We start from the raw sequence: 16,386 nt of genomic DNA on the forward strand, positions 1-16,386 counted from the left end.
AACTTTTCTTACATATGTCTCATTTTCCCAACTACACTATAAGCTTTTTGAGGTCAAGGGACCATTTATTAAGCATTTTTATATTTTTCAATATTTAGCACTGCCTGTGTGTTCAGGAAACTAATTATTGATTTTCTTTTCCTATTGCACTGAGCCAAATTCTGTGCAAATGATAGGTGTTTACTGAAGTATTTGCTTAAATCAGTGAAAAATGAAGAAAAGGAAATGAAGTAGGAATTTATTCATTTTAGAGGGACTTAATTTCATAGTAATGGGTTAGTGTATGTTTCTCAGGTCATCTTAGATATGAGAACAAATACAATTTGCTGGAACCCTATGGAAGCATTCATTTTTACTGCAGCAAACGAGGATTACAAGTAAGTTTCCCTTTTCTTATAACTTAATTTCTATCAGAAGTGACTCAACTGTATATGTCTTATTAATGAAATATATTTTCCTAGGTAGTATTCTTTCATACACATTAGAAAATTACCATTTGTTTTGCTTAAAATTAAAAAAAAAAAGATTTCCCAAAATAGAGAAGTGCTTCTTAAAAAGTATTCTTAGTTTTCAAAATGATATGGATCAGGGACAATAAAACTTTGATCTATGGACTCAGTGCTGTCTGCTACCTGTCTCTGTAAAGTTTTATTGCAATATAGTCACATTTATTTATTTTTCACTTTTTAAACTTTTTATTTTGTATTGGCGCATAGCTGATTGACAGTGTTGTGATAGTTTCAGGTGAGCAGCAAAGGGACTCAGCCATACATCTTGATACATCCATTCTCCCCCAAGCTCCCCTCCCATCCAGGCTGCCACATAACAGTGAGCAGACTTCCATATGCTATACATTAGTACATTTCTCTTTTTCTGACTCACGTCACTCAGTATGACAATCTCTAGGTCATCCGTAGACACATTTATTTATGTATGGAATATAGCTGCTTTTGTGCTATAATGCCTGAGTTGAGTAGTTGGAACAGAGCCCGTATGACCCACAAAGCCAAAAATGTTGATTATTCGGCCCTTTACAGAAAAAGTTGGCTAATCCCTGACATTAACCATATATCAGTAAATAATGACTGAATCATACATGTTTTAAGAACCTAAAAATGTCTGCCTGCAAAATGTGGAGGCAGGTGGTTGTTACTCATGTTGTCATGCTACCTGCCACCACTGTTACTTCAGTAAGACGAAAGGAAAACCTGAAGTTTCAGTCTTTACCTTAATATTTACAGATATGTTTATTTGTGACTCTTTGTAAAGGAGTAACTTAGCAGCCTTATGTTCTTGACCTGGATGGAATTTTGTGATTTCTTATATACTGCTTTAAAACTTGCTGAAGCATTTGACATTAGCTCACTTTATCTTTCCAATATCCCTATAAGGTGAATGGAGAAGGCAATGGCACCCCACTCCAGTACTCTTGCCTGGAAAATCCCATGGGCCAAGGAGCCTGGTTGGCTGCAGTCCATGGGGTCGCAAAGAGTCAGACACGACTGAGCAACTTCACTTTCACTTTTCACTTTCGTGCATTGGAGAAGGAAATGGCAACCCACTCCAGTGTTCTTGCCTGGAGAATCCCAGGGACGGCAGAGCCTGGTGGGCTGCCGTCTATGGGGTCGCACAGAGTCAGACACAACTGAAGCGACTTAGCAGCAGCAGCAGCAGCATAAGGTCAATAAGACATGTATGTTATCCCCTTCTTATAGATGAGGGTATTGATGCAGGGAGTTTAATCTCCTAATGAGGAAAGAATATCTTATTCATATTTTTTTATCCAAGCATTTATTGTAGTGCTGTGTACATGATGGATTCTTAATACGTGTTTTTTTGCAGAAGGTGGAAATTTGTCATTGGATTGAACTTTAGATCTTCTGTATTTAAATTCTTTGTTCTTTCCACTACTGTTAGTTAAGAAAGCATAAATTAGCTCAGAAATAGGATTTATTACATGATGCTTTAGTGGTATTAAACTAAAAGCATCAATTATGACTTTTCTGTACTAAAACGAAGCTCTCATCAACTCAAACCACTTAATTGAAGTTCTTTTAGCCTTTATTAGTATTTGAAATTAAATGCCCTTGTTCCAGTTAAAAGCAATAAAAAAAAGTCCTGCTGACCAATCTTACTAACATTTCTAAAGTTTGCTGTAATTAGTTATTTGGGGAAAATAATCTTTTTTTCAGAGTATCTTTAGAATTTCTCAATTTTTGCCTTGGAAATAATTATATATGGAAGCTGAAACAAAGAGTACATCACTTGTAAGAAGTGACTGTTAGAGTACCGTAATTGCTCTTACTTGAATGTGATTTTGCTGTGTAAAATATCTTTTAACATTTTATTTCTTTTATTGCCCTTTAAATAATCCTGTTGTGATTTAGAAATCCAAGTTCAAGTGTAGACCCAACCAGTAACTATTGTAAGAATTTAGACAAGTCATGTAAACTAGTCTATACCATAATTTCATCAGGTAATAGGGTTGAACTGTGTTATTCCTGAAGAATACTGTGACTTGAAACTTTATTTACAAAAACATTTTGCATCTAGATGGGTTGATTTGCTTGGAATTCTAATAAGTTCTTAAAATTAAAACAATTTACTAAAAAAGAAAAGAAAAGAAAAAAAACACAAAAATTTGCTAAAAACAAGCCTGGTTGAAAACCACTGTTCTAGATAGGGAATATACAGCAGTTGTCAGCTCAGAAATTTAACTTCAGTGATCAGTATGACCTTGATTGACAATCCTGTGTTATGTTTGAAGATCATAAAAGAAAGCAATGACTCATCTCTTGATGAGAATTTCATGGTTATTTGAAAATTGTTACCTTTAGCATCCATGACTTTTTCTAATAATGGTATTAGAAAATAATCTTTATGAAGTTTTTTTTTGAATTTTTGTTTTTAAGTAATCTTCAGTTCAGTTCAGTTCAGTCCAGTTGCTCAGTCGTGTCCGACTGTTTGTGACCCCATGAATTGTAGCATGCCAGGCCTCCCTGTCCATCACCATCTCCCGGAGTTCACTCAAACTCACGTCCATCAAGTCGGTGATGCCATCCAGCCATCTCATCCTCTGTCGTCCCCTTCTCCTCCTGCCCCCAATCCCTCCCAGCATCAGAGTCTTTTCCGATGAGTCAACTCTTCGAAAGAGGTGGCCAAAGTACTGCAGTTTCAGCCTTAGCATCATTCCTTCCAAAGAACACCCAGGGCTGATCTCCTTCAGAGTGGACTGGTTGGATCTCCTTACAGTCCAAGGGACTCTCAAGAGTCTTCTCCAACACCACAGTTCAAAAGCATCAATTCTTCGGCACTCAGCTTTCTTCACAGTCCAACTCTCACATCCATACATGACCACTGGAAAGGCTTACTGAAAAGTTACAAAAAAGGTACCTGTAAGACAATTTCCCCAAATGTTAATATCTTAGGTCACCATAGTCCAGTTAGCAAAACCAAGAAATTAACATTGGTACAATATTGTAAACTGTAGACTTTATTCCATCACCTGTCTTTCCACTAGTGTTCTTTTACTGTTGCAGGATCCTACATTGTATTTGCATTTGATTACCATGTCTGCTCACTGACTTTCTCAGTCTTCCCTTTTCTGTTATGACCTTAGTACTTTTGAGAAGGACTTCCTTGTCAGTTATATTGTAGACTGCCTTTAACTTGGGTTAACTGGTGTTTTCTCATTATTTCATTGAGATTATGCATCTTTGGCAAGAATACCACAAAATTGATATCCCCTCCTTGGTGCATCAAACCAGGAATACATAACGTTGGTACATCTTATTACTAGTAATGTTGACCTTCATCACTTAGTTAAGGTGGTGTCTACCAGCTTTCCCTACTAAAGTTACTATTTTCTTCTGTAATTAACACATATCTGTGGGGAGATAGTTTAAAATTTTGTGGATATCTTGTTTCTCCTTAAACTTTTCCCCTTGCTAATATTTGCATCTGTAAGTATTTTGATGTTAGGAACTTGGTTACAGTAATTCTGTATTACTACTCTCCATCATTTATGTTGGTTCATTTTAAGCACTGTTCTTCTAGCTGTCAATTAAAAAATTTTAAACCTCGAAAATCACGAAGTCATTGTTCTTGCCAATTGTGCATGAAGTATAGTTTTCTAATCTTAGTACACCCTTTGAAAAGCTGTGCTTGCTCTCATGTATCACTGATAGAGTATAAATTAGTGTGATTTCATTGGAAGTGATTTATCAACTCAAAAACCTTAAAAATGCTTATGCCTTTGAACTTAATAATTCTAATTGTAGGAATCTGTCCCATTAAATATCAAAAGTTAAAATAAAACATGGGAAACTTTACTAACAAATAGATTTAAATATAAATTTAAACAGATTATTAATTATTTTAACTCATTTACATATGAAAACATTAAAATATGTTCAGATATTAATAAATGCTCATAATATGCTACATGAAATATCAATATAGAGCTTTATACAGTAATATCTTAATTGTATTAAGAGGCATATAATTAAATAGCGTGGTTAAAAGAAACATTTACACTGTGCTGACTTTCTCTGGGTAGTGAAATTAAATGCAAGTTTTGTACTCTTCATGGTCTTGGTGTTTGCACATTTTCTACAATGAGATTTCTGTTTGTAAGGATTAAAGTGTGTAAGTATATAATCTTAAGGAATAATAAAACTGTTGATATTTTTCCCTATCCCTTATCTGCCATGTGAAGAATTGAGCTATGTATTTAGATGTGCTTTATTTATTAGCTAGCCCTCTTAAGTTCAGTAATGTCTCTTAATACTGCATGTGCATTTTTTAATAGAAACTTGTATCAAATAATTAAAAACTCTTTTACAGCTTGTATACTTTCGATATGCGAGCCCTGGACACTCCTGTAATGGTGCATATGGATCATGTATCTGCGGTGCTTGATGTGGATTACTCTCCCACTGGGAGAGAGTTTGTGTCAGCTAGTTTTGATAAATCTATTCGAATCTTTCCTGTGGACAAAAGTAGAAGCAGGTATGTTACTACCAGTGAACATTTGTTTCTGTTTGACTTTTTTTCCCTGCCTAGATCATCATGTATCTTTTTCTAAAGGTTATTTGGTGGACAGAGAAGCCAGTGGACTCCAGTACATGGGGTAGCAAAGAGTCTGACATGACTGAGTGACTTAACACACGCTGGTTTTGTGTATATGATGGGACTCACACTCAGGTGTTGTGATGTGGGCTGCCACCTTCTGCATCTGTGAGCAAAAACATCGGCCTACAGGGCAGATTCTTCATTGAACAGGATAGTCAGTTCAGTTCAGTCGCTCAGTCGTGTCCAACTCTTAGCGACCCCATGAATTGCAGCATGCCAGGCCTCCCTGTCCATCACCAACTCCCGGAGTTTACTCAAACTCATGTCCATTGAGTCAGTGATGCCATCCAGCCATCTCATCCTCTCGTCCCCTTCTCCTCCTGCCTTCAGTCCCTCCCAGCATCAGAGTCTTTTTAGCTTTATATAATTTATTGATGTGAAATCTTTGCCTTAGGGCAAAACCTTTTTGAGTGTTTTATACTAATTTTTTAAAATAAAGGCTTTTTTTTTTTAGGGGAATTTTAGGTTTACAACAAAATTGAGAGGAAAGTAGAGTTCCCATATATTCCCAGCTCCTACGCATGCAGAGCCTGTTCATTATCAGCATTCCATATAGGGTGGTACTTTTGTTACCTCACCAAAATGTAGGATGAACCTACACTGACCCATCGTAATCACCCCAAATCCATAGTTTACCTTAGAATTCACTCTTCGGATCACACATTCTATGGGTTTGGATAAATGTATAATGACATATATCCATCATGATAATATGCAGAGTATTTTCACTGCCATGAGATAGAGTAAACTTGAAAAAAGATTTTAATTTGATAAGGAAGAACTTAAAGTTTCCCCTAATACAGTTTAAGAGCAGTTAATAATACCTTATATTTGTTGTTTTGTGCTTATTTAAATTCAACTCTCATACACTAAGGCAAAAATGAAAAAGAGAAAAATTACGGTTTAAATGGTCAGGACAGGTATCCCTCCATCCTCATCTAGTAGACACATGCTCTGGAATGACCAGGAGACGGGAGATCGAAATACTCAGCTGTCCTGTGCTGTGTGTGTGTGTCATTGTTTGTGTACAGTGAATGTAACTAGTGTTTAAGGTGTTTTGTGTCATACAGCTTGGCCCTCTGCTACACACATTACTGAGTGTAGTGTATATACTTGTACCACCGTGTTATATTATTTCACGTGTTATTGTATTGAGGTAGTTTATAGTAAACTGGCATTTAAAGGTTTTCAGGAATACTTTTTGACTGCATTTGAGTTTTTGCCAACTTTAAAAATTAACTCTTGTAAGATACAGCCCCTTATATTAGTATGCTGTGATTTACAGAGCATTTTATGCATATTCAAGGCAAATCCAAGTAAACTAGAAGATATCTTCCCATAAAAATGATGAAGGATTATGGTGGTGTCACTCACTCTTGAAGATACAACCACCTCCATTTTGATTCAGTAAAAGTAGGAACATTAGAATTTAAAAAGAACATATATTCTCTCTAAAATACTATACATATATACACATATGTCATGTCATGGTATGTGACATATACATGTCGTATATACACATACGTCATGTCCATCTATTTTGCGACCCCATGGACTGTAGCCCGCCAGGCTTTTCTGTCCGTGGAATTTCCCAGGCAAGAATACTGGAGTGGGTTGCCATTTCCTTCTCCAGGGGATCTTCCCAACCCAGGAATCAAACCCACATCTCCTGCGTCTCTTGCATTACAGGTGAACTCTTTACTGCTGAGCCACTAGGGAAGCAAGTTTGGGAGAGCAACCACCCAACATACGCAAGACATGTGATATACATTTATATGTATACTTGCTTGGATGACCTTGTCTTGATTCAGTGTTGGAGAAAATGCACATGGTGAAAGATAACAGAATGATTGGAAGCCATAGAAAAGGAAAGGAGAAAACTAAGCAGAATCAGGGAAAAGAAAGACCAGAGAATCTGTATGCTGAGGCTGGAAGGTGATGATCTGTGCTAGAGAACGGTAGCGTGGAGCTGGTGAAACAGTTTCCCCAGCTTGATAAAGTCTTTATGGGACCCTTCCTTCACTTAAAGCTAGAGAAAGAGCATTCAGTTTGGTGTTGTAACTATAACAGGGTGGATAAATTTCACCATTTAAGTGCAGTGATGAGAATTTTGATCATTACTCTTAATGATAACTAACCTAGTGTGTACAGTGTTGAAGGGGTCTGATCTTCCTGAGCAAGTGATGCTTGTTTTCACAGGCACATCCTCCTGACTCAGGACTCTTGCAGGTGCCTAGCCTGTATCTGCATCACCCTGAAAGTGACAGCCTCCTTAGAGTTTACACTGTAGGCACCTCATTTGCCTCACCCTTGTCCCAGCCTTGTGTTCACAACCAAAAGATCTTGCCCACAGAGCCTCTTCAGGGTCACACAGCTCCATACGTTTTTTGGTAATAGCCAATCTGCTTGTCTAACTCTTTGGTGTTTTTTCGTGTGATAGTTGTATCTTTCTCTTCTCTGACTTGAGGAAGCCATATTAATTCCTAAACTTTTTCATATCATCATGAATTGCTAGCAGATAGATAACTGTCGTCATCATCATCATGTGTATGATTAAAAAGGTATTTGAATCAAAAGTATACTGAGTGGGTGTTCTGGTGACTTTGATCCTGGACTCTGGGGTTGGTTCCTATGTGACTGTTGAAACTAACTTGATACTCTTGTCATGAATGGTAATTCATGATACTCTTGTTGGTAATGGTAATTGTTCAGTTAGGCCCAAGGCAAGGCTGATAGTTTCTATTCTTTTCACTTCTCTGGAAAAAAATCAAGAGATTGTGGCCCTCCATCATTTTTGACACCAGGACCTCCAGAGGTATTAAGTAGGACAGTTCTAACATGATGCATAAGCAGACATAAGGATCAAAGGAGGAGTGCAGGAAATGGGAAGTTTAGGCACCCGTGATGCCAAGAGCCCCATCGCTGAGTTCAAACTGATTATTCTAAAACCAGCATGGGCAATTAAATGCAAGTCTAGTTAAAAGCTCAGATTATTCCAAAATTGTATGAAGTGAGTTCTTATATCCCATTTCTAGGAATTGTCTCCTGATGTTTTTTGAAGATTTTGTAATCACAATTTAATACGTGTTACTTCCTGTTGGGTTTAGTTATAAACCATATAAACAATACTCTCTCTGACCATTACTGTCATCTGCTGGAAAGCTGCTTCTGGTTTGTTTCCATGGTCTGCTCTAGTTTCCTATCATTACAAAAACATCAAATAATACAGGCAGTGCTTTGAATGATCTGTATTTTTAAAAATATTTTCCTTTCAAAGAACTTAAAGTCACTGAAATATATTTTTAAAGTAAATTTTCACCACAGCCAAAAAATAAAAATAAATCTTTTTTAAAAAATAAATTTTGAGTAGGTTTTCAAAAACTACAGTTAAATCAATATTCGAAGGTAACTTCTATGGATTTTATTCAGTATTTACTTAGCAAACAAGTAAATTCAGTTGCATTCACATGGAACAGTTCTTTTAGCTTGACTATGTATGTAAAGAATTTAAGTTTTTAAATTATTTATCTCCACAAATAGCATAATTTATAATGAACTTTATGTATCTGTTCTATGTACAAGCATAAACATATCTAGATATTAAACTCTGTAGTTTACCATTAAGGAGGATTCTCAGTTGGCCAAGTAACTGTCCACTGGATTTGTCTGGTCTAATATCAGTACATGAACTGATGTAATATATGCAGGTTATTTTTAGTGGTTACCAAAGCCTAATTGAATTTCCTGATATTTAAATTCAGTATATTGCTATGGGGAAATGGGGATCTTAAATAGGTAGAGGTTGTAAGAATTGAGTCTTGTAGAAGCAGAGCATTGAGAGAAGAAAAAGCAGTCTGTCTGATCCACTTTTTCTTTCAATAGTATGTTCGTTCTAACCATCCTCTCTTTTAGAATTGTGTCATATGGTTTATCTACATATTCATTCAAGAGCTCAAAATGTATCCGTTAGAAATAGCATAATAGACCACTTTTCTGAGTGTACTTCAGAAATGTCTTTACACAAAATCTATTGATTTCATCATCCTACGTGAGTTTTCTTTTACTGTGCAGAACTGGCTGAGTGTGTTTCCTTTGTAGTCTGCATTCTGAATCACTTAATCCAGATAAGGAAGTTTTACTTTTCCAGGAGTCTCATGTTTTAATTTTTTCTGACCTTGTCTTTTACTTGCTTTTTAATGCTTTGCTTAACACTTCCTAATATAGTATCTTCTGTGAATTCACTTAGCATGTTTCACACCTTTCCAGATAGGTATGATATTTGACATCTCCATTTACTAAATGATCCTTACCTCAGCTCATCACTTCTGTAGCCCTCTGTTTCTTGTCACATATGTAAGTCATCCACTCTCACTTTAATTAATTACACTTTTTCAACAATTTGACCAAAACAGAAATCAGACATTAGGATCAGCATATCAGGATATGTTCTTTGAATGCCGTTGAATATTTTTTTCCCAGTGAAATGAAACCCAAAGAAGTGTGGTGGTTGATCTTATAGTTATTCCAGCTTCAGTGTATTTTATTTGTGTTATATGCCCACAGTTATTTTGTGATCTTTTCTGGATATCTAGTTTTGCTTGGTTTGTTTATACTTACTTTTCTTACTGGATTATAACTTCTCTGGGGGCAGGACTTTTTAATATGTTCCACAGCTCTTAGCATAGAATCTTAGCAGTATGGTTTAATAAAAATACATTTGCTGCTAAGTCACTTCAGTTGTGTCTGACTCTGTGCGACCCCATAGACGGCAGCCCACCAGGCTCCCCCGTCCCTGGGATTCTCCAGGCAAGAACACTGGAGTGGGTTGCCATTTCCTTCTCCAAAAAAATACATTTAAGTTTTATACTCTTTCAGGACTCAAAAAATGTTACCCTGATACTTGATAGGTAGTTGGTTAAAGAAAATCTGTACCAGATTCCTAAATGTTTTAACTTAGTTCCTCTTCTGTAGGGAAGTCTATCACACAAAGAGAATGCAGCATGTTATCTGTGTAAAATGGACTGCTGACAGCAAGTACATTATGTGTGGATCTGATGAAATGAACATTCGTCTATGGAAAGCTAATGCTTCTGAAAAGTTGGGTGTGGTAAGAGATCCTATTTTCTTTCATTATCACGCAACTTGTTTATAAGTGTTATTGAATATCATTATATTATAAAGAGAATTTATTTCAAGTGCTTTAGTTGTGATGAAAGGAAACAGACAAGGGTGTATCGAGGTTTACGTTTTTCATGTCAAAGGCACCTTCAGAGTTCTTTGTTTTTGTTTTTGCTGTTGGCCACACTGCATGACTTGTGGGCTCTTAGTTCCCCGACCAGGGGTTGAACCTGGACCCCCTAGCAGTGCAAATGCTACATCCTAACACTGGACCACCAGAGAACTCCCCCAGAGGGCTTTGTTAATTCAAATGTTTGATCGCATTTGAGCCTTCTTGTTTCTTTGTATTTTCCTTGAGGTAGGGAGAGAAGATGTAGGGACTAGAGGCTTAGAACTTTTAATACGTATTCTGTCAAAGGAATAGTAATCAGGCAAATCAAAGGCTCCAAGCCTCTGGGGGGTATTAATATTTTAATATCAAAGACACAGTGAAACACTTAAAAAAATTAACAGCTTCAGACTTAAGAAAGATTTGATGAAAATATAACAAATATTACTGTTGACTAGCAACCTCTGGGTTGTGAGTTAAGGTTGATTTCTGTTCTTAATGTTTTTCTAAATGTCTCATGTTTTCTGTAAGAAATATACAGGGTGTTTATATCTGAAGCAAATAGTAAGTTTAATAAGGAAAGGTTGAGTGTGGTTTATTTTCTACTTAGCCCTGGAAGGAAAAGCAAGATACGAAAATAAGTAATTAAAGATAAATTTATTTTAGGTTTAATGATTATTAAAGTACTACACTATGCCTAGGTTTATCTTCATCATTAAATATTCCTCTAAATCATACCATCCTTAACAACTGTTAGACAAAGGCTGGTTATTATGTCATCACTTTTGTTTCTGTTTCAATAATTTTTACAGAAAAAATTTTTGAGTGATTCATCAAGTGCTTTTTCTGTGTTACGTGGACCAACTCAGAGGGCCACAGAACCTGACTCCCTAGGCGCTGCTCGTTTGCACTTGGTGGCACCCAGCCGTCAATACGTTGTAGGCGCCCTGACTAAAAGGACATAGCAGAGCTGGTATCAGTAACATAGCCTTATAATGGGTACAGTTTAATGTAACTGTACAGTTACATTAGTAATTTTGGTTGCATGTCATAAATGTTGATAGTTTTTTGGGGAAACGTTTCTTCCTAACTCTGTTGTACTGAAGCAAAAAGAACACATCATTCGCGAAAACATCAAAATGTATTTTTTTTTCAGCTTACATCACGAGAAAGAGCAGCCACAGATTATAACCAGAAGTTAAAGGAGAAATTTCAACATCATCCTCATATAAAACGTATCTCTCGTCACCGACATCTACCAAAATCTATCTACAGCCAGATTCAGGAACAGCGCATCATGAAAGAAGCTCGTCGACGAAAGTATGTTTTGGAGCATTTGTGTCTCTCTCAGTACTGTTTTCTAGCTGTCCCCTCACATCCCACCAAAACCAAACAAAAAATGTGCCCGTCAAAGGAATAGTTTATGTGCTGTTATACATCAGAGGTGGTTTTGAATACTCCTCTGGGCTTTTTCCTGATAAAAGGGGAAGCTATGATTATCTAACATGGTGAGAATTTTCATTACCTATCTTTGGGAATATGTTTAAAGGGCAAACAATGTCAAAAACATACATATCAAAATTAGAAAAGGCTCTACTCACACTAAAGAAACTATTGTAAATAGTGTAAAAAAATGATTTCCAACGTAGCTGGAATTGAGGTAATGTGTATTTTCTAGCTTAAAGACTGGCAAAAATATTTGTTAGATAAGAATTTATCAAAAAAAAAAAAAGAATTTCTCTAATATGCTTGCTTCATCATAGCATTTGGAATCTAGCATTTTGCCTCTGAAGAAAAAGTTTCCACCATCACCATCATTTCCCCTGTAGAATATTCTTCTCTGTGCAATCCTTGAATTCATGTAATGTATTATAGAAATTCTAAGAAAGAGTTGTTTTTTTTAGTTAGGCAATGCAAATTGTTATTTTGTTATGTTGGATAGATGTTGGAGTTGAGTCAGTTTTAAACATTTTAATAACTTGCAGCAGGTACTGTTGCCCGGAAAATCCCATGGACGGAGGAGCCTGGTAGGCTGCAGTCCATGGGGTCGCTAAGAGTCAGACACGACTGAGCGACTTCACTTTCACTTTCCATTTTCATGCATTGGAGAAGGAAATGGCAACCCACTCCAGTGTTTTTGCCTGGAGAATCCCAGGGACGGGGGAGCCTGGTGGGCTGCAGTCCATGGGGTCGCACAGAGTCAGACACAACTGAAGCGACTTAGCAGCAGCAGCAGGTTTTTAAACTTAGTAAAGGACACTGATGTAGGAAGAGAAGAAGCCAGTAAGTTAACAAAAGTTGATTTCTAAGTGAAATTGCTCAGTCATGTCTGACTGTTTGCGACCCCATGGACCATACAGTCCATGGAATTCTCCAGGCCAGAATTTTGGAGTGGGTAGCCATTCTGTTCTTCAGAGCTACTTCTTACCTACTCTGGTGAAAACTTTTTTTCAGTGGGTAGTTTTGTGGTGAAAGAAAATGCCATGTAATTTTTCTGAGAAAGTTTTCTTTGGTTAAAGTGACTTGTCATAAACTTAAAATTTGTGTATTTTGTTTAATTTCTAGGGAACTGAATCGTATCAAACATAGCAAGCCTGGATCTGTGCAGATGGTGTCAGAGAAGAAAAAGCACGTAGTGGCGGTTGTGAAATAACGTTTGCTGTTCTTCCCGAGGCTAACGTGTGATTGTTTGTTACATGTCGATTTGTGAATTGTATAGATAAAAGTGCTGCCCCTCTTATAACAGCCAACGTTTGGTGTTCTTACCAAGGCTAACGTGTGATTGATTGTTACATGTTGATTTGTGAACTCTATAAAGAAAAGTGCTGCCCCTCTTATAACAGCCAATGTTTTAGTTATATGTGTAAAGCTTAATTGTTGCACATTTTTGCTGTCTTGAAAACTTATCTTTAAAGGTGACCTGGTTGATAAGACTATCCAACATGTTATCCTTGATCTTCTTTCTTCATTGAAGAATATAGAATTTACAAACTTATTTTTTGCTGTTAGAAATTACAGATGTACTTTCACTTTGACCTGTTATTTTAGACACTCTACATTTGAATTTACATCTAAGACCAAACATCTCTTGTGTTACCTTTAATGTTACTTTGGATAATTATTGCAGTGATTCTTCCTAGGATTCCATATGACACATAGAAGAATTTTGTCTGAACTTGTCTCAGTTGAACTTATTTTCTGTGTTTTATTTACATTGGGCTTTTTGAGACTGTATAGATGATTAGCCTACATTTATATAACTTTTATAAATAATTAACTTACAAACAAGATTATAAAATATCCTTTTTCTCAGCATTATAACTTTGTTCCATTTCTGCTAAATCATCTATTTTTAATCTCAGTAATCATAAATAGCTCTGTGTGACATAGATTGGGTTTTTTTTTAAAACCCATCATCAGCTTAGTATTATAAATACATACAAAACTAATTTTTAGTAAATTATGTTTAAAAGAAATTAAAAATCCAAAGGAAAAAATATGTTAAGAATACTTGTAGTAAAAATATTTAAAATACAGAAGTGATGATAAATATCAAAATCTGGAAAGTGAGAGCAGGATTCAATCAGGGTGGGATACACGGGAGATTTTAACTCTTGATAAGGTTTCTTTCTTCAGCTGTGTGTACTTTCTATTATTTTTTATGCTTTCTTCGTGTTTATATTTCATCATGTTTTTCTCAAAGCTGATAAAGACATCAACCATCTATCTTTTAATCCTTTGGAAGTATTGTAGGACTCAAAGTGCTTGATTTATAAGGTGAACCAAGTTCTCTTGTACATCTTCCACTGCTGTTTGGGTGTGGTTTCAAAGAAAATATACTGATCCATAAACATGAGCTTCTGTGTCAGTTTGAATCCATCAAGAAGCAGGTGCCTATGGAAGACATGTGAGAGATTTCCTGGAGGGGACTGTCTTTGAAGGATAAAGAGGAGAAGCGGGAAGAGGCAGGTAGAGACTTCCATCTGTACTGTAGGCTTGACCTCTGGGGCAGGAGAGCAGGAAGGCAGGAGGACCCTTCCCTGACGTGGAGCCTCAGACTACAAAGGTTGGACCAGGTTGTTGGGGTGTTCTTGAGCGCAAATTGCTTGTCAGACGAGTCCCACATTGTGTGAGACTGGTTCAGTGCTGCTGCCCTCTCTGGGCCCAGCCAGTGGCAGGGAGCAGCCCCAGGGGAGCCTGGCCATGCAGCAAATGCAGTGGTGAGTCCAGAGGGGTGGCAGCGAGGACTCCTCAGCTGGGACTCAGTTAGCTGTGCTTCCTGCAACCAGTTCTCTCAAAGGAATTGCAAACAACATTTCTGTAGCTGTACCTCTTGCACCACACAGACCCACTTCTTGCAGGATTGGGGAGCAACTCCATGACTTCCATGTACGTAATGAGGAATTGAAGAGGATCATCAATGTTCCCTGTCACTGAAGGGCAATGACTGGTATTCACCTTGTCTTCCATCATCCATTTTAAATACTTCTCATCCACAGGTATTACTTTAGCAGATTTTGGTGACTTACCTAATCTTGTGACCCAAACCTTCATTCCCGAGGGGTCTAACCTTTGTTGATCGTACCCTTATCAGGCTGGGGTTGTTACACATATCTGTTTACAGTTGCAGTGGAGCAAGGGAATACCAGTAGGCACAAAATGGGTCACCTGTGTTCTGCACAAGTTCTCCCATTCCCCACCCCCACCACCTCCTGCTGATAAAGCCAGTGACCTCTGCCAGGAGGATGACTGCTTTTCTAGCTTGTTGGTCCCTGGACATAAGTACAAAGTACTTTGGTGACAATGGCATGTAATTCAGTAGGACTTTTGCTGTGTACCCTACTAAGAGTGTGCCCCCTTTTGGTGACCAGTACTTCTGACCCTGAAGAGCCCAGTTTCAGGAATGGTAACCAGATCCTCCAGTGAGTCACTGGAAGTGATGGTAATTGGAGCCATCACATGTATCCTCTCATCTTGTGAGTTAATGCATATACTGCATTCTGAAGGATGGCACCCTGTCCTTTGCGCATGTTGCCTCTGAGCTGGTGCTGTGTCTTTAGCAGGCCACTCCAGTGATCTGTGAGATGGCATATTTCTGGATTGCCTTTATGTGATACGATCAATGGGTACTGTGGTTGGGCCCACTCTCACTTCTTTACTGAAATAGATCCCCTGATAAAAACTATTGGGGGGTGGCGGACTTCTCTGGTGGTCCAGTGGTTAAGAATCCATCTCTCAATGCAGAGGATATGGGTGCAATCCCTGGTCCAGGAAGGTCCCACATGCCACGAGGCAACTAAGCCTGTGTGCCACAACTACTGAGCCTGTGTTCTGGATCCCACAAGCTGCAATTCCTGAAGCCTGCACACCTAGAGAGCCTGTGCACCACAAGAGAAGCCCCCGCAGTAAGAATCCCACACACCGCAGCTAGAGAGTAGCCCTCACTCAGCAACTAGAGAAAAGCCCTTGTGCAGCAATAAAGACCCAGCACAGCCAAAAATAAATATATAAAAAATTAAGAAAAATTGTATTGGGGTGGGATTGATGCCTGAGAATTAGGCATTTCATTAATATCCAAATAGAGGTGCTGGCTGAGACATGTAGCCCTGGTATCTGGGGATATCAAAACAGATGTCCCTGTGAAGTTGAGTTGCTAGCCCTTCTAGAATCAAAAGGATCCAGTGTAGTAAAGTTGACGCCAAGTGGCCTGTTGTTCTAAAGGAATAGTGCCATACTGGGGGCGTCGCATCTCTGTTGCTGACAGATTGGATAGAAACACAGTAGCTAGATCAGCTTTGGTAAGGGGGAGTTTATCTGTTGGGCTCATTCAGAGCCTCTGTCTTTGCCACAGGCCATTCCATCCACATGCCCATCGTGCCTCTTCTAGGCTGGCCATTGTCAAGTGATGGAATCATTTTATCTACTTGGTGGTTTTTGTGCCGCCTCTATGGTGGATGCTTTCTTGTGGACATTAACAGGTTATACAAACATATTTATTCTTTATGCCCACATCCTCATCCATCCAC

General features: G+C 37.8%; 1 protein-coding gene across 2 annotated transcripts in view; it reads left to right on the forward strand.

The window, feature by feature from the left end:
* The window catches only part of DCAF13 (DDB1 and CUL4 associated factor 13), a 29,099-nt gene extending 14,883 nt beyond the window's left edge, over positions 1–14,216 (forward strand). For both annotated transcript variants that reach the window (XM_070383078.1, XM_070383077.1), the window contains 5 exons: positions 295–377; positions 4,846–5,010; positions 10,105–10,240; positions 11,517–11,680; positions 12,926–14,216. In XM_070383078.1, the coding sequence (XP_070239179.1) occupies positions 295–377; positions 4,846–5,010; positions 10,105–10,240; positions 11,517–11,680; positions 12,926–13,013 (636 nt within the window). In that variant the 3' untranslated portion in view covers positions 13,014–14,216. The remainder of the gene's footprint in view (positions 1–294; positions 378–4,845; positions 5,011–10,104; positions 10,241–11,516; positions 11,681–12,925) is intronic.
* Positions 14,217–16,386: the final 2,170 nt, after the last annotated feature.

The sequence above is a fragment of the Bos mutus genome, chromosome 14 (assembly GCF_027580195.1).
Source record: "Bos mutus isolate GX-2022 chromosome 14, NWIPB_WYAK_1.1, whole genome shotgun sequence".
NCBI lineage: Eukaryota > Metazoa > Chordata > Mammalia > Artiodactyla > Bovidae > Bos > Bos mutus.